This window comes from Raphanus sativus, chromosome 2 (genome assembly GCF_000801105.2).
Source record: "Raphanus sativus cultivar WK10039 chromosome 2, ASM80110v3, whole genome shotgun sequence".
Lineage (NCBI taxonomy): Eukaryota > Viridiplantae > Streptophyta > Magnoliopsida > Brassicales > Brassicaceae > Raphanus > Raphanus sativus.
The window spans coordinates 28,128,222-28,146,847 of record NC_079512.1 but is presented as its reverse complement, the minus strand read 5'-3'; the positions used below and the strand labels follow the sequence as shown (position 1 = coordinate 28,146,847).

The 18,626-nt window shown below is 35.7% G+C and overlaps 2 protein-coding genes across 2 annotated transcripts; both read left to right on the top strand.

Moving 5' to 3' along the window:
• The first annotated feature begins 547 nt into the window (after positions 1–547).
• Positions 548–1,141, top strand: LOC130508667 (uncharacterized). The gene has a single exon (XM_057004282.1). It carries the CDS (start codon positions 548–550, stop codon positions 1,139–1,141), a length of 594 nt encoding a protein of 197 aa, XP_056860262.1.
• A 7,789-nt stretch (positions 1,142–8,930) lies between these two features.
• LOC108842346 (sister chromatid cohesion protein SCC2) lies at positions 8,931–18,585 on the top strand. Its single transcript, XM_018615222.2, has 28 exons — positions 8,931–9,399; positions 9,884–9,993; positions 10,270–10,517; positions 10,592–10,688; positions 10,770–11,023; positions 11,305–11,412; positions 11,530–11,641; positions 11,843–11,939; positions 12,014–12,200; positions 12,312–12,743; positions 12,819–13,327; positions 13,399–13,609; positions 13,677–13,727; positions 13,838–13,996; positions 14,085–14,252; positions 14,348–14,647; positions 14,724–14,876; positions 15,076–15,245; positions 15,420–15,528; positions 15,817–15,978; positions 16,062–16,166; positions 16,269–16,502; positions 16,587–16,720; positions 16,807–17,091; positions 17,171–17,585; positions 17,708–17,800; positions 17,908–18,033; positions 18,128–18,585. Exons 1-28 carry the CDS (start codon positions 9,119–9,121, stop codon positions 18,359–18,361), a joined length of 5,544 nt encoding a protein of 1,847 aa, XP_018470724.1. The 5' UTR covers positions 8,931–9,118; the 3' UTR covers positions 18,362–18,585.
• The last annotated feature ends 41 nt before the right edge of the window (positions 18,586–18,626 follow it).

Genomic DNA, 18,626 nt, shown 5'->3' with positions numbered 1-18,626 from the left:
AAATTCACAACAAAATATGATGTAAGATTGAGATTGACTCGAAAAATATGTAAATTTCTTATTCAATATCTTTTATTTTGTTCCCTTATTTTCAGCATGTTATGTCATTGCTACTTAATATCAATTTATATTTTTACAAAGACATCTTACTTAATCATTTCAACATTATAGACAACTTAACATCTGATATCCTAAAAAGCTAAACTGATAAGAAAAAATAGTTGCAGTACTAAATGAAAATAAATATGTTGAAGCAATCAACTTGATGACAAAATGAGATAAAATGATTGCTTGGATCTTGAAAAATTGGACATGAACGTATAATATCTTAGGTATCAATGTCAATTGCAAATGTATTACAAACATAACAAGCAAAACTTATTTGGATTCTATTCTTCAAGCAAGATTCAATCTGGGCTACTTGGTATCTTACTGAAGTGCTTGATGGAACATCAACAATTTCTGGGTGATCAATACTAAACAAAAGAATTCTTGGCTGGCGAACTACCATCTGTTACAGCGCGACACTGTATTTGATTGGATCAAAATGACAGTGAGAAATGGCGAAACTTGCTATTTTTGGTCAAGTAACTGGTCACCATTTGGAAGCATCTCGAAACACCTTCGGGGCGAAAGCTCCCACAACACTGGTATCCCTAGAACGGCTACCTTGGCAGAGCTTTGGGAGCTCAGCGATTGGAACCTCCCTCCAGCACGGTCAGATGCACAAGTCCGTGTTCAGTCCTTCCTGTCAACCCTTCAGATTACTAATGAACCAGATAAATTCGAGTGGATGCCAGGGGGGAATAAATCTAAGGTGTACTCAACAAAGACCGTCTATAATTTGTTGCGTGATCACCATGAACAGGTTTCTTGGTCAAAGGAGGTCTGGATCTCTATGGGCATCCCTAGGCACAAGTTCTTGCCCTGGTTATTTGTTCTTGATAGGTGCCCTACAAAGAATAGGATGGTGGAGTGGGGAATCGACATTGACCCTGTCTGCATTCTATGCAACTCCGGCATTGAGTCCAAAGACCACTTATACTATTCTTGCCCTTATTCGTGGGAGGTTTGGAACTCAGTGGCTAATAGATCGGGATTTACTTCTCCAACAGCATGGAGCGACGTCCTCACTCGGTGAAAGTACTACAATCGCCGGCGCACCTGAGACTACTAACCCTCTTGGCTTGGCAGCCTCGACTTACTACATCTGGGCGGAGCAGAACAGTCGACTTCACAGAAGCAGATTCAGAACTCCATCAGCCATCATCAAGGATATTGACAAAATCATCAAACTCCGGATTGCGTCAATCAGACTCAATAATCCCCAGTTATCCTCTTCACTTTCCAAGCGTGGCACTCCTGACCTGTCTGGCTGTTTATTCTCTCTTCCAACATCATCAGTTCTTCTTTCTTCTAAATTTTACTTGGGCAAGTAAGATTTGTAATAGGTTCTTTTTGGGCTGCTAGCAGTTTCTGGTTCGGTTCTTTGATAGGCACTTGCCACTAAGCTTGGCTTTGTAAAACTTTTATTCTCATGCATTTTAATAGAAAATATTTAGCAAAAAAAAAAAAAAAAAAAAAAACATAACAATAGTGACAAGATATCCACTAGAGAGCTTTGGATCGTAGCTTTTATTAAACCATTTATGCATTGTTGTTAGTAATTGGACGAGTTTTAGATAGGTTTTAGCTATTGAATGTGATTTGGTTAGGAGTTAGGTTTACAATCTCTGTCATCTCTCAAATATTGCTTGTAGTGTGGCCATGGCCTCTTTTATTTTTATTTTTGGCTTCGAATCAAAGCTTCTCTTTGAGAGTCAAACACACATGTACTTTCCTTATTTAGTCCATATACTCCGTTTGTTTCAAATTATATGATATTTTAGAAAGTTTATGTTGTTTCAAAACATTAAAATGTTTTAAAATACTACACACAAGCTTGACTCTAGACTTGAATTGCGTAAGACCGCAAACCAAGCTGTGTTAGGTTGTTTTGCGTCCGACTAAGACACGCTGTATCTAAGTGAGCAATCATACATTACCCGAGAAGGCAAACTGCAAACGCGATCCCACTATATCGCAAATTATAAATTTCTATTCCAAACAAAGGATAACAAAAAGAAAGTAATGGATTGGGCCGAGATATTGGTCTAGGTTTAAATGAATAGTTGGTAAGTGATAAGTGATATTTTCTTATTATGTCACTTTAAATTTTTATTTTCGAAACAAAATAAATGTCATTCTACATTTTCAATGTAATTTTGTACATTAAATCTATATTTTCACTGAGTGAGCTTTGGTTTGGTTTAAAGAAAAAGCCTACAGTTCATGAAAGACGCTGTCGTTCAGTTCATGTAGCTCAGCCCATTATTTTAAAACATCAAGACGTGAGCCTAACAGAGAGGGAGACAGACACTGAGACAAACGAGACATATAGCAACTTGCGTTGTTGATAACTTACCAGAAACAGAGTGAGCTTGGGAGAGCTTGAGTGAGAGAAGCTTGGAGAGCTTGAGACCTGCAAAAAACAGAAAGATTAAGCAATGAGAACATGAAGTCATGAACTGTGGATGATGATAACAAGAGGAAAGAGAAGAGTCATGAAGAGAACTAATGCTTCAGACAGATTGTTTCAGTGGTAATACTCTCTTAAAAGAACTATTATATGATCATCAAACAGAGAACTTTCAACAAAATCAGAACGTTCTGTAGTTTTAAAAACATATACAAACATACTCACAAGAGACAACTCATCTAACGCATTACATAAGCTTTTGTATCAGACGGTTTCAAGGATACAAAAAAAAATATTAGGCTCAAGACATGATGGTGTTTTAGAGACAAAAAGAAAATGTACCTAAGAGTACTTGTAATGCTTCTCGGATAACTCAGCTACAAGGTAAGACCAGAAGCTCAGACCACTATTTTGAACAAAGGTTCCTGTAAAAACAGACCAGAAGCTGTAGTTGATATGATAGCTTCCATAGTTATAAAAACAGAAAGAGACTTAAGAAAGTTTTTAAGAGATGCAACCTGAGCGCGCGCAGCACAAGAGCATCAAGTAAAGCTGAGAAAACTGTAGAAAGCTCAGACCAGAAGTTCAGACCACTATTTGAACAAAGGGTTTCTCTAAAAACAGATAGAAATATATCAATGTTTATCAAGACAAGAACACTTTGGTTCTCAGACAAAACGATATCCAATAGACAAGAAACAAACACTTAGCATTCTAAACAGTAGTAAGCAAACAAAACCCAAAAAAAGAGAGAGAGCTTAACGAGAGAGAGAGAGAGAGAGAGAGAGAGAGAGAGAGAGAGAGAGAGAGAGAGAGAGAGAGAGAGAGAGAGAGAGAGAGAGAGAGAGAGAGAGAGAGAGAGAGAGAGAGAGAGAGAGAGAGAGAGAGAGAGAGAGAGAGAGAGAGAGAGAGAGAGAGAGAGAGAGAGAGAGAGAGAGAGAGAGAGAGAGAGAGAGAGAGAGAGAGAGAGAGAGAGAGAGAGAGAGAGCTGGGTTGGGTTTGAGATCGAGAGATGGTCTGAGATCGATGATGAGAAGATAAGGCAGGGGCGTCAATGGAGAAGAGGCTGCGTCTGCGTCAAATAGCTTAGGTTTTTTTGTAATTAGTGAATTAGGTTAAGAGTATAATAGTAAATAGGTTAAGTAGACGCTGGTTATTAGTTGCGACCGCGGGATTTTCTCGGCGTCTGACGCAGGTGGTTTGGCGTTTAGACGCAGATGCAGACGCACGTACCGGGCGTCGAGAAACGAACAAACTTGCTGCGAAAATCATTGCCGCAGACGCAGACGCCGGACCTGCGGCAACCAAACCAACAGCACTAAAGAAATACAAATGATAACATGTTATGCTCTCTATATTCAACATCACAGCACAAAGATGGTCCACGACTGCTACTGGTCACCAACAAGGCAACAACCCTTTGGTACCAAATAAGATGTATTCTCTCCAGCCTATGCATGTCATGGCAATGCAAGAAATCAGTGGTAAAAATTCATTTGGTTGTCCACAGGTACTCAGAGTTTGCACTATAAATCTAACTCTTACGTCAATTTTGCTCATTTATATCTCTCCTTTGAATCAAATCATTCTTGCTTTGTTTAAAATTGGCTTTCTAAACAGGAAAAGTGTGGGCCCGGCGCCGATCAAGGTGGAATCCTTCACACATCATCGTGCAAACTCAACTGAAGGAACCTATTATAGAATGTCTCAGCTCTCTTGCACAAGAACCACCAGCACAACCGCAAGTAAGGTTGGTTATTTTTTTGGTTAGACAAGTAGGCTATGATCACTGTTGTGTAATCATTTGGAGCTTTATCATCTCTATGAGTGAAATACTATTGAAGAATATGTCATCAATGTAGAAGTAGATCTCAGCATTACAACATGTGTTTACATTTCTCGGTGTAGGACATACATATACTGAGCGATGACTTGGAAGAAGTAGAGTTTGATTACCTATCTTTTTTTCCATCCAGTTGATTACCTATCTTAGCTTATATTTCTCCATTATAAATTTATCACTTTAAAAAATTGGTATTGGAAATAAAACTTGGGAGACGTTAAGTTAGTGTCTGCGCTCGATCGCATTGGTAATGTGGCTCAGATTTCTCCTTTTACTGGCTTTGTACATAAGCATGTTGTGATTGTTGATACTGATCCCGAGCTAGAGAAATCGGAATTTTCGGTAATGTCTTTGGAGAAATGTGTTAAACAGCTCGAGGAAGAAAGAGCAACATAAGAGACTTATCATCATCATCAGCGGAAGTGTAAACTCTGGAAGATACAATGCATCTTGCAAGAGGCAAGAGATGATGAGCCCATTTAAATATGGGGTTGAATTAGCAGAGACAAGCTATTGAATATATAGTATTTTAGTTTTCTTATAAATTTGTGTATACTGGATTTCATTTATTTCTGCAAATTCAATCATAGTATTTTTTTTGTTCTAAATAAATTAAACTATTGATTTTGATTTTTTTTTTCATTTAGTTTCATAATTATCTTAGATTTGTAAATATTACTATAATTAAGTATAAATTAATATATAATCTTTTGATAATCAAATAAAAAATTAAAGTATTGATCGATTCAAAATTATGAATGATTCTATTTAAAACGCATTTTATTATTTTTATCCAAATACATTTATAGTAAGAATAAATATTTTTAGTTCCCTTTCTAAATATGTCTTCTTTCTTAAAGTCAATTTCAAAAGAAACATTATTTAATATTTAAATATTTATTTTTGTGAATTATTTTATAAAAATCATGTTATATAAGTAGTATATTAAGCTATTTTAAATATTTTTATTAACGTAGTTGGATAAAAGTTATAAACAAAACGTATATCAAAATTAAAAATAAATTAAAAAATAAATATTTTGCAAAACAAAATAAAACATTTTAATTATAGTAATTACAAATATTTTAAGTTACTAAAGATATCATATGTTACTTAAATTAATTTTTGTAAGATTCTGAAAACAAAATCCTGATATAAAGATAGTAAAAGTTAAAATTATTTTTAAAGGAATTATTTTTTAATATCAAGATTATTTTTTTGTGAACTTTCCTTTTTATATGCAATCCATTATATAAAATATGTTTGATGCTCATATATTTATAAATCATATTTTCATGGAATTTTTTTAAAAAAATAAAATTTCAGTTTTATATTTTATAAATATTTCCTTTTTATTATATAAGTTATTTTGTAAAAGATATAAAAATAAAACTAAAATAAAAAGTAAATAATTTTAATAATATTGACTTTTAAATATAATAGTTTTATCCACATACAAAACAGGATTCTCAAATAATATTATATAGATTAAGAAATGTAAATTAATTTTTTTTCAGAAATTTTTATATATTCAACTCATGCAGTATTTCAGATCAGCACCTTTATCTTTCTTTAGTGTGTTGGTTTTTCAACTCATATTTATCTTTCATAAATTGGATATCTATTTTATGATATCTAAATATATGTAGTATAGAGATAAAAACTGAACCAAATAAAACAGAAATTTACTGAAAAACAGCTCAAAAATAGAAATTATAATGAATAAATACAATCAAACAAAACAGTCACATAGTCATAAAATAGAAAAGTTAACAACATCAAAATGGACAAACCGCGTGTATCGCGGTTAATAAAATCTAGTAGCTATAATTGATCTTTGAAGTGTCATATCTAGTATTTTGTGCTTATAATAAATATTCATAATTAATTGTACATATGAAAGTTGTAAAACTATCTTAAGTTGGTTAATAACTGTTGATTTTTTTTTGTGTGTGCTTAAAATGAGTCAAACTATTATGAAGAACGATTGTCAGAGTATATTACTTGAGTTGGATGATTTTCCTGAAAAGGTGAGAAACCATATAATATAAGTGGACGACAAAAAAATCTTCGTGTGGTGTCGATTAAGACATTACTCTCTTTGCAGTTAAAATTATGTTTAGCAGTATATAATAATGGTAAATGAAAAAGCAAAAGTGAGGAAAGTTAAATTACGTATTAATGTTAATGAAATCTTTATTAGTTACATTATTGTTAATGAAATTCTAATTATTTTAGAAAATGGTTTAATATTTAGAAATGACAAAGATTATTTAAAGATAGTATTTCAAATAAGTTATAAATCTAAAGGATAATTCTTAGAGAAAAAGACAAAATACCACCAAACCAAGTTTTTGTCACAAAAATAGCATCACAAAGAGGAAAATGACCAAAATAAGTTTTATTGAAGGGTAAATATGTATTTATAACCATTGGATTAATTAATTTACGACTTAGGGTTTAGAGTTAAGGGGTGAAGTTTTAGTAATGTGTTCAAATATTTAAAAATAAAAAATAAATATTAAAATTTTTAAAATAAAAAGATGCTATTTTGGTCATTTTATTTTTTGAATGCTATTTTTATGACAAAAACTTAAAAAGTGTTATTTTAGAGATTTACCCTAATTTTTATGTGTACTTCTATTTTAGTAATATACATGATATATCAGTCTACAGTAGACTGTCTACTATACAATTTTGTTTTAGTTTCGGTAAAACACATGTCAAAGTGACTTTTCTAAGGAAAGAGAGGGAGTAAAACTGCCTATCAATCAAGGGTGTAAAGGTAGTTTGGAGCTGGGCGAGTCCTGGTTAGGTCTGGGTACGGATCGGATATCCGGATTTTTTAAGGTATTTGTGATTTGCTTCGAATGTTACGGATATCTAATTTTCCGATTTGCTTTGCTTCGGAAAAATACGAATATTCGGAAAAATGGATATCCGGAAAATAAATAGATATTTGCGGATATTTGCGGATACTTATGGATATCTCATTTGTTTTGATTAATACAAATAATCTTAAAAATTTGATACAAATTTGTTTTGAAAAATATTTTTTTCCATGATATAAAAGATAAAAATTAAAAGATATAGTGAATCTACATATTTTGTAAATTTTTAAACTTAATTAACAATTATAATAACACAAAACTTTAAAAAAAATTATAATTGTTATAAATGTTTTATTTTCCTTTTATGTAATATTTTTGTCTAAGTATAATGTGAATAGAACTGTCGAATCATATGTTAGAATAATAATTATATAATTTTATACATTTAAAACTTTAAATATAATGAAAATATACTTGTATTAATATATTGACGGATCGGATCGGATATTCGCTTTCCAAAATTTTAATATTTGTGATTTGCTTCGATTTTAACGGATATTGAAATTTAATATTTGCTTTGCTTCGGAAGGTTACGGATATTCGGAATTTTTGGATCAAATAACAACGAATAACGAATCGAATCAAATTTCACGGATAAAATGCCCACCACTGACTCCTGGTTACCGAGACTACACCTGCTTTCTTATCGAGCGTAACAAGGAATCAAGTAAATAGTGGAGGGTACAAATGTTATTTAAAATCAGGAAAATTAAAATGCCTATTCCAACCTGAACAATTTGGATCGTGCCAAATACAACCCGAACTAATGGTTAGTGCCAAATACGACCTGAACTCAATTAAAACTTTAAAAACCTACTCGAACTTTTTAAAACGAACCTAAATCTACATTGAAATATTATTAAAAAGTTGACATTATATAAACTACTATTTTTTCATCGTATTAAATTTTAAAACTTTGGTGATAATTTTTTTCTGATTTACATAAATACATAACATGTTTTTACTTATTATATATTCAATAAACTTATATCTTACTAAAATATAAATAATAAAATATTTATAATTACATGATCTTAAATATACTTAAAATTTTGAAGTTATTTATAAAAATTTCTTGTATAGATTATTTTTATTTTTAAAACTTAAGTGATTTTTTTTCAAAAGTTATTATTATATATTTTAATATTTTGTTCAATTTTGAAAGGTAAAAGGTTCAAAATATAAATAACTTCAAAAATTTTGAACAAAATATCAAAATATATAATAATAACTTTGAAAAAAATTCACTTAAGTTTTAAAAATAAAAATAATCTATACATTTTTTTTATAAATAACTTTAAAATTTTAAGTATATCTAAGATAATTTAATTATAAATATTTTATTATTTATATTTTAGTAATATATAAGTTTATTGAAGATATAATAAGTAAAAACATGTTATGTATTTATATAAATCAGAAAAAATTATCACCAAAGTTTTAAAATTTAATACGATGAAAAAATAGTAGTTTATGTAATTTCAACTTTTTAATAATATTTCAATGTAGATTTATGCACGTTTTAAAAAGTTTGGGTAAATTTTTAAAGATTTAATTGAGTTCAGATCGTATTTGGCACTAACTGTTAGTTTAGGTTGTATTTGGCACGATCCAAATTGTTGAGGATGAAATAGGCACTTTTCCCGTGAGATGTCATCTTACTTTCCCCGCCAATTGCATCTCTCTCTCTAAATCTGCCCTAATTCTTTTTTTTTTCTTCAGTCTAGGGCTCAAAATCTCTCTTACGAGTCTATGACTGATAAAACTTCCTTCAAATCCCCTCAAAATCCACCGTTAATCCTCGCGACTCCTTCGGAATCTGGTATCTAGAAACCCTAATTTTTCGAATCCAGTTCGATCCCAAAGATGAGCAATCCCAGCAGCTCCGGATTGGGTTCGAATTCGAGTTTGACTCAGTTCGGAATCGGTTTGGCTAATTCAGTGCAGTCGGATGTTGCTTCTCACTTGCCGCTACCTTCCCTACCCGTATTCTGCGGCGCGGCTCGACCTGGGGAGCTCAAGCTCTTCGATGAGGTTGCCGAAGGTAGCAGTAGTAGTAGTGGCAACAGGTCGTTGAATCGCGCTGAGATTCTCTCGCAGTCAAGTAGAATCGCGAACATGCTTGGAGAAACTGATGTTTCTTACCTGTGAGTGAATCTATCTATCTCGTCTTCTTCCGTCAGACTCGAAATCAGAAACTAGTTAGAGCTTCTTCGATTGGATTGGTGAAATCATGTGCGATTTGGCTGAGAATCTTAGATATTATCTTGTATTTCACATCGGATTCAGAAGCTATCAGATCAGATAATTTATGAAAAGTAATTGTGACTGCAATGAATCATCTGTTTATCGTTGTCTCTTGTTGCTTTGATGAATTGGATTAGTTAACGTCTGCATGTTTTGGCAATTTTGCTGGTGAAGCGAGCCGTAACATTTGGTTATGTGCGGGTGAATTTAAGTATTCCTGAGATTTTGGTAGTGCTTCTTTCCCACAAAAGCGTGGTAGAGTAGTTGTGTAAAAAAAATGATCCCTCTGCACTAGCGTAGCTTGGCTTATTTTAGGTTTGTGGAGAAGTTCTTTTCATGATTGTAGAGCTCACCAACGTATTTCTCTATGAATTAATTTGGCAGGGATCTTAGAAACGAGGCTAGGGAGCTCAACTGTAACTCTGTGGAGCCTTTTCAGTTATATGACCAAGTTCTACGATGCAATCCTGGAGCATTTGAGTATGGTATCCATGGTAAATGAACCCTTCCCATTTTTCTCCCTTTTGTCTAAACTGTGAAGTGTTACAGATTTTGAGAAAAATAGTGACAATCTTTTGGGAAAGAAACCTTTTAAGTTTTAGAATTTTCAGTTCGCACTTAAGATACTTTTAATGCTTGATACTAGCAGTATTTTCCTTCCTAGCTTTAATGGTTGTTTGGTTTCTCTGGCAAAACTTGTTATTGCGCCAATGTTTGGTAGATTTAATATGTTTGTGTTTATTATTTACTGCGACTTTCAAGTATATCAGGTGCGACCTGCGATCCAGTCTGTACCAATGAGGAGCCTCTACAGAGAACTTCTGAGCCAAGTGTTCCTGTCAAGATTCAACGACAGGCAGATCATCATTTAGCTAGGAGTATCCAGCCTGAACCAGTGAAAAGGGTATTACGATCAAATCATGTTGAAAATCATAGTTGGCATCCTGAACCTTTGATAAACGAACCACAAGATGATATTGCAACTCATGACTCGAGACCTGAAACGATCACCATGAATGTAAGATCGTCATCACAATAGTCCTCTATAGTGGGTTTCTTCTGTGCCGTGGGCATAACTGAATTAAATTGCAGGATTCTGCTTCCAAAAAGTCAACGGGCAAGAAGAAACGTAAAGATGGCGCTGGCCCTGGCGCGTCTTCAGTTCAACCAGATTCATCTGTGCTTCAAGGTCTGTCTGCCCCTTTTTCCTTGTTTTCTTTGCAGTTACCTCTACCTACTAAATAATAATAGTTTTCTAATGCTTGTTTAGAGTCCATCATAAAAAGCTTTTGTGAGATGCTGGAGGACTTCTGTGGCAAAGCTGAAGTTCCGGGTGATGATAGGAATGACGCAGAATGGTCGTCAATGCCTGTTGATGAAGTTCGTGTTCTTGTAACTGAATTGATGACCATAAGGTCAAAAATGCTTTTGCATATGGTACCTGTTGATATTCTATCGAGGTTATTGCACACTCTGGATCATCAGATACATAGGGCCGAAGGCTTGTCAATTAATAGTGAGCATGTGAGTAATTTTCTGTTTGGATCTCTCTATATGGGCCTCTCTTGCTTTACATGGGGTCGATTTGATGTTGCGCTCGAAGCATGGACTATTTTGTCGAACAATTTAGCTTTCAATCAAATTTGTTCGGTCTGTGTTTGAAGTATATTTTCTTGGACTTGCAAGAATGCATTAATGTTTAGCTTTTTTTTACTATGTGTTAATTTATCACGTTTAGTTTTATGAAAGTGGCAAACATGTATTTTTATTTTTAGCTAACATTTCCTGTTGCAAAAACATTTCAGTCAGATTCAGATTCACTGGCGTTGGTTCTTGGTGCCCTTGAGTCAATCCATGCATCGCTTGCAGTGATGGCCAACTGTGATATGCCGAAGCAGCTCTACAAGGAAGAGGTGTTTGCTTCTTAAGTGTTTTTCCCTGGAATCTGTTTATCCTTATGATTCTCTGGACACTGCTGCTTTTCACCATTTTAAGTGACTCAGTTTCTATTTCTATATCTTTTCAATCAGGTGATTGAGAGAATTCTGGAGTTTTCTCGGCATCAAATGATGGCTGTTATGTCTGCTTATGATCCATCATACCGCAGCGCAAGTAAACCCGCAGATAATGTGGCATTTGAAGGTTGTTTTCCGAATTACTTTGGAAGTTGGATTTTCTGTGCTTATTCCGTTCGAATGCATGGCATGTCATTGTGAATTCACAATATCTAAAGCTTTAGTATCATCCTGGGTTGTTAGCATAAAGATTGTCCATTGCGACTGCACAGATTATGTTCTTATTACACAAACCTGTCATAAAAATATATGCCACATGCTTTTCTAGGTGATGATGGTGATGATCTTGATCCTGACATGGGCTCAGCCAGTAAAAGGCGGCGCACAGGAAAAAGTGGCAAAGTGAAGAAGTCGGCAGTGAACAGGTTTACTGTAAATACCTAACCTTTTTTGTATATTAGTTACACGCATGTTCACATCTGATATCTCTGTTTGGTAGGATCTCTGGAACAGTGAATACTGCACTACAGAAACTTTGCACTATTCTTGGCTTACTCAAGGAGCTGTTGTTAGTAGAAAGGTTGTCTGACAGTTGCATTTTACAACTATTGAAGACAAGTATGGCAACATTTTTGGTGGAAAATATCCAACTTCTGCAGCTTAAAGCAATTAGCTTAATCAGTGGTGTAAGACTTTGCACGTACTCCACATCTTTGCTTTGTATTTTGTTTTAAAAGAGCGGTGTCTTCATGTCAGAAATGTTCTTTGAAAGTTGTTAAATGTCTAATCTAATGCAGATATATAATTCATATGCTCAACACCGAACGTATGTGATAGATGAGATATCTCAATTGCTTTGGAAGCTACCTTCCTCAAAACGAATGTTGAGAGCCTATCATCTCCCTGATGAAGAACAAAAGCAGATTCAAATGGTCACTGCTTTGCTCATTCAGTTGGTTCACAACAGCACAAGCCTTCCTGAAACCCTGAGACAGGCTTCCAGTGCAAACTCCATACTGGAGACTCCAGTTGATGTTGGCTACCTAACTAAATGTCATGAGGCGGCTACAGAAACATGTTGCCTTTTCTGGACTCGTGTCCTTGGACGACTTGCCAGTTTGAAGGCTCAGGATGCTTCTGAGATAAAAGTGATAACCGAGAACCTTGTTAATGATCTACTGACCGCATTGAATCTTCCTGAATACCCATCTGTTTCTCTTATTCTTGAGGTAAATGTATTGTGTTACTTTTTTTGCTTTAGTTAGTCAGTGCTTATTTCCACTCTGACAGGTAAACTCTTACAGGTTCTCTGTGTCATACTGCTGCACAATGCAGGGTTGAAATCAAAAGATGTCTCTGCCCGGTCAATGGCCATTGACTTGCTAGGTATAATTGCTACCAGGTTGAAACAGGATGCTGTCCTCTGCAGTGAAGACAGATTTTGGACATTACTAGAATCAGATAGTGAAGGTAGAGTTGACCAAGTTGGCACAAAAGATTGCGCTCTTTGTTTAGGTAAAAGCTCTGGAAACTTATTGGTCTGTCAAATTTGTCCAAGGCGGTTTCATGCTGGCTGTCTGGGTTTAAAGGAACTAGACATTCCAAGTCGAAATTGGCACTGTCCGTTTTGCATATGCAAGAGACAACTTCTAGTACTGCAGTCTTACTGTAAGACAGACACCAAGAGTACTGGTATGGTTGAGTCAGAAGAAGATCCAAACATGATTACACAGACAGAAGTTGTGCAACAGATGCTCCTGAATTATCTTCAGGATGCTGGATCTGCTGATGATGCGCATACTTTCATTTGCTGGTTTGGTTCTGACTCCTTTCACACTGATTTTGCAATATAGGTGGGTCTTATATGGAAGGAACTTTGTGCAGGTTTCATCTGTGCCTTTGGTATAAAGATGTTCCAAAATCTCAGAAAAGGTTCAAATATTACGTTATCAGACTGAAAGCAAAGTCAATAATCCGTAACTCTGGAGCAACTACGTCGTTGTTGACAAGAGATGCTGTTAAGAAGATTACTTTAGCTCTTGGACGAAATAGTTCCTTTTCCAGAGGATTTGATAAGATTCTACACATGCTCCTGGTTAGTGAAAGGTTTTATATGACTCTATTCGAGTTTCCGTCGTTTTCTAACTGTGTTTTTTTTTCAGGCTAGTTTAAGAGAGAACTCTCCCATAATCAGGGCTAAAGCTATGCGAGCAGTAAGTGAGCAAAGTCTTATTACACATAATCATTTATTTCTATGGGTAAAATAAGAATACAGATATGCTATTGTAGCGATGATAATAAATTCCGGTATTGATCATAACAGGTTAGTACAATTGTTGAAGCTGATCCAGAGGTACTGTGCGATAAGCGTGTTCAGTTGGCTGTTGAAGGAAGGTTTTGTGATTCTGCTATATCTGTTAGAGAAGCAGCACTTGAACTTGTTGGTAGGCATATTGCATCACATCCTGATGTTGGTTCAAAGGTAAATTGACCTTTCCCAGTATCATTTGTCATATCACATTCCCTACTCATGTTGTTTCTTCGCTGACCCAAGAAATTTATTTTTGCAGTATTTTGAGAAGGTCGCTGAGAGGATTAAGGATACTGGAGTGAGTGTTCGAAAACGAGCCATAAGGATCATACGTGACATGTGTACTTCAAATCCAAGCTTCTCTGAATTTACAAGTGCATGTGCCGAGATATTATCTCGAATCAGTGATGATGAGTCTAGCATCCAGGTAATGTTTGTACTTCAATATGCATGACTCCTTGTTCTTTAGTATGATATTATGCTTAAATACACGGTCTATATTAGATATTTTCTCACTCGCAGGATCTTGTGTGCAAAACTTTCTATGAATTTTGGTTTGAGGAACCTCCAGGGCATCATACTCAATTTGCTAGTGATGCTAGCTCCATTCCAGTGGAAGTGGAAACTAAAACTAAGCAAATGGTTGGGTTGTTAAGGCGGACTCCAAATCACCAGCTTCTTGTAACAATTATTAAGCGTGCCCTGGCTCTTGATTTTTTCCCTCAAGCAACTAAAGCTGCTGGTATCAACCCAGTTGCTCTTGCAACAGTACGCAGGCGCTGCGAGCTGATGTGCAAATGCTTACTGGAAAAAATATTGCAGGTCAACATTAATGCTTTATGTCTGTGCATTGATGGACTGGTCAAATACCAATATATAACATCCTTTGTTCCGTCAGGTAGAAGAAATGAGCCGTGAAGAAGGAGAGGTGCAAGTGCTTCCTTATGTACTTCTTTTGCATGCTTTCTGTCTGGTGGATCCTTGGCTGTGTACACCGTCTTCAGACCCTACTAAGTTTGTTATCACCCTACAACCATACCTGAAGTGTCAGGTTATATATGGCCAATCTGCTAAAGATTCTCTTAAGTTTTGTAAAGGAATGATTCTGTTAGAGGCTAGAGCTATGCTTGTTTTCTTTGATAAATTGTGGTACTAATCCTGAGAAGAAATCATCCGAGTGAGGTGTGTTCGCAATAGTATTTCAAACTTTTAAGTGTTGCTAACCTCCATTCGTCCTGTATTTGTTGCAGGTTGATAGTAGAATAGGAGCACAGTTTCTAGAGAGTATTATTTTCATAATTGATTCTGTCCTGCCCTTGATTCGCAAGCTGCCTTTTAGTGTCACTGAAGACCTGGAGCAAGATCTAAAGCATATGATTGTTCGGCATTCATTTCTAACTGTTGTTCACGCTTGCGTTAGGTACCATATATTATACATCTACCATCATTCATTGCTCTACACAGCCTCTTATCTTTCACATGCATTCATTTTTATTTGGATGATCACATGTCTTGATGGAAGATGCAGTCAAGAAACACCACTTTTTTATGAGACTGCCTTCTATTTGATTAGTGCAACCCTTCAAATTCTCAGGTGTCTCTGTTCTGTGAGTAAATTGATGGGAAAAGGTGTTAGCGTAGTCGAGCATCTTCTTCAGTTCTTTTTTAAGCGGTTGGAGTCCCAAGTGGCTGTTAACAACCAGGTGGGTTTTCTTTGAAAAGATCATGCATCACAAATTTTGTTGTTGCTTATCGTTAAGTAGATACACAACTGACTGTCATTTTCCTCTTACTTATAAGATCACTTTTCTCTACTGACACTGCTCTTTGTTGTGGTTTTACTGCTTACTGATAGTAAAATTCAGTGTTCGCATAAATTTTACTTGAGAGTGAGTGTTGAACGAGTTCAGATATCTGTTATTCTTCACAAGATGTATCTAGCTACGGATTATCCTGAAGCTAAACTTTTAACAATTTCTTGTCTATTTCAGATTGCTGGGCGGTCCCTCTTTTGTCTTGGGTTACTTATTCGCCATGGTAACTCTCTTATTAGCACCTCAGGTAGTAGGAGTTTCAATCTCTCTGGCTGTCTCAATTTATTCAAACGACACCTCCACATGGAAGATTTTGCTTTGAAAGTCAGGTCCCTGCAGGTATAGTACATACAGTGCTAGTCTGTTGCACATTCTCAGTATTTTATTTTCCTAGAATAATGGTGACCTCAAACTTCCTGCAGGCTTTAGGTTTCATTCTAATTGCACGGCCTGAATACATGTTGGAAGAAGACATTGGAAAGATAATAGAGAGTACATTATCAGATGAAGCAAACAGACGTATGAAGGTAAATGTCGCCCATATATTTGCGTTTGTGAGTTACTATGGTGTACATGTTTTGTTCTATGCTTGCATATGGTTACATCTCTTTCTAATGCTCATGATCCAGATGCAAGGATTACAAAACATGTATGATTACCTTATTGATGCGGAAAAACAATTGGGATCAGATAAACCTGTTGATATCACGGTTAACCCAGTTGAGCAAGGTGGACATACTGTACCCGTGGCCGCTGGTGCAGGTGACACCAATATTTGCGGAGGTATTGTGCAGTTGTATTGGGATAAGATATTAGCTAGATGCTTGGACTGTGATGATCAAATTCGCCAGATTGCTCTCAAGGTTTGCCTTTTTTTTTATACACTGGATCCTATTTACTTGCCTTTTAGCTATTGTAAGAACTAATGCGATATATCTGTCCCGCAGATAGTGGAAGTCGTACTACGTCAAGGTCTTGTTCATCCTATTACATGTGTTCCTTATTTGATTGCCCTCGAAACAGATCCTCTGGAGGCCAACCAAAAGCTGGCCCATCATTTACTAATGAATATGCATGAAAAGTAATCTTCTGACTGGATTTCACAAAATTCTACATTATGCCTTAATCAAATATTGGCGCACTAACACCTCTAGACATTTTCATCAGGTATCCGGCTTTTTTTGAAAGCCGTCTCGGTGACGGACTTCAAATGTCGTTCAGCTTCATGCAATCCATCAGCCAGGTCGATTCAGAATCAAATCAAAATCCTCAGCAGAAGGGTTCGGGGAAGAATGATCATATTAGTAGCACTCTCACACAAGCTAGACTTGGAGTCTCTAGGATCTACAAGCTTATCCGTGGAAACCGGATTTCTCGAAACAAATTTATGACTTCTATTGTTCGCAAGTTTGATAATCCAACCTGGACCGGCTCAGTTATATCCTTCCTGATGTGAGTATTCACTGCTATGAAAAACTTCACCGTCTCTCTTCGGTAAAATAAACACTAAATTTTCTGTCTCTCTGTACAGGTATTGCACCGAAACCCTTGCTTTACTCCCATTCACAACACCTGATGAGCCACTCTATCTTGTGTATTCCATAAACCGAGTTATACAAGTCCGGGCTGGTGCAATCGAGTCAAATTTGAAGGCTTTGTTGCATAAAGATTCTGCAAAGACTCAGCATGGAAATGGAACGTACCAACAAGATTCGGCTCCTGCGCATATTCGCATGATGGATTTGAACACAAGAATTCAAGAAGAGCATGCGCATTGGAATAATTCCTATGGCCATTCGACTCCGTTTGATCTCAATGGAGTAGTGTACCAAGATCCCATGGATCAGTTTACGTCACATCAAACCCATTATGGCGAAGCAAATGTGCACAAGATGACCCCATCTGACCCTCCTGAATTATCCACCGATGATTTGCAGAAAATTCAGGTAGTCTTCATATCTCTTTCTCTATTGATGTTTAGAATGCTAAAAACTCGGGTTCTTTTTGTTTGTATTTTACATATGGCGTTTTGTTCTAATGCCAAGTCTTTCTTTTGGTGCACTTTCAGGTTGATTGCTTATCAGCTATAGCTTTACAACTACTTTTGAAGCTCAAGAGATACTTAAAAGTCACGTACAGCTTAAATGATGAACGGTGCCAAGTATGATTCTGTCTTTCCACCACTTCTTTTTAGATTTAAATCTCTTTTCTTCTTTATAACTTGTTCACCGAAAACGTGATTGTGTTGGGAAATTTTTTAAATCTCAGGCTTATTCTCCAACAGAACCATTGAAGCCAGGAGATCCTCTGTCCAGACAAAACGTTGCCTTTGACCTCAGCGATACGCGCACTGACTTACCTTCAACATATCAAGACTTGGTTCTGAGATATCAGGTCAAAAATCCTAAGAAGTCTTCAAGTTTTTGTTCATGTCTAAAAATCTAAATCCATAAATAACCATTTCCGTTAATATGTTCTCTCTTTGCAGGAGTTCAAAAACGCGATGAGAGAAGATACACTTGACTACACCATATATTCATCAAACGTCAAGAAAAAACGCCCAACGCCAAGAAAAAGCTCAAGATCTGCAAAAAAAGCAGTAGCCTACAATGAGGATGACGACGATGATGATGATGATGACAGAGGTTGGAATGGAGGAGGAGGAAGGGGTATGACTGCTCGTAGACTGAATTACAGCACCAGAAATAGCAACAGAAGGTAAAGTCAGATGGCACTTTTGCTCATGTCATGTACATATAGCAGCAAACAAAAGGAAAATTCAAAACGGCTGTTCTTTTAAAGATATCTTAACCATTGTATAGTTCGATTTAGGAAGGGCACGAACGAATTGGAGCAGTTATATATATATAACCTTTTGTTAAGAATGAAAAGGAGAAAAATCTAAGTAGAGAAGACCAGAATTGGGGAGGAATGGGTGTTTTGACCTTTGGTTGGTACTCACTTGTTGCTAATGTATTGGTCACACT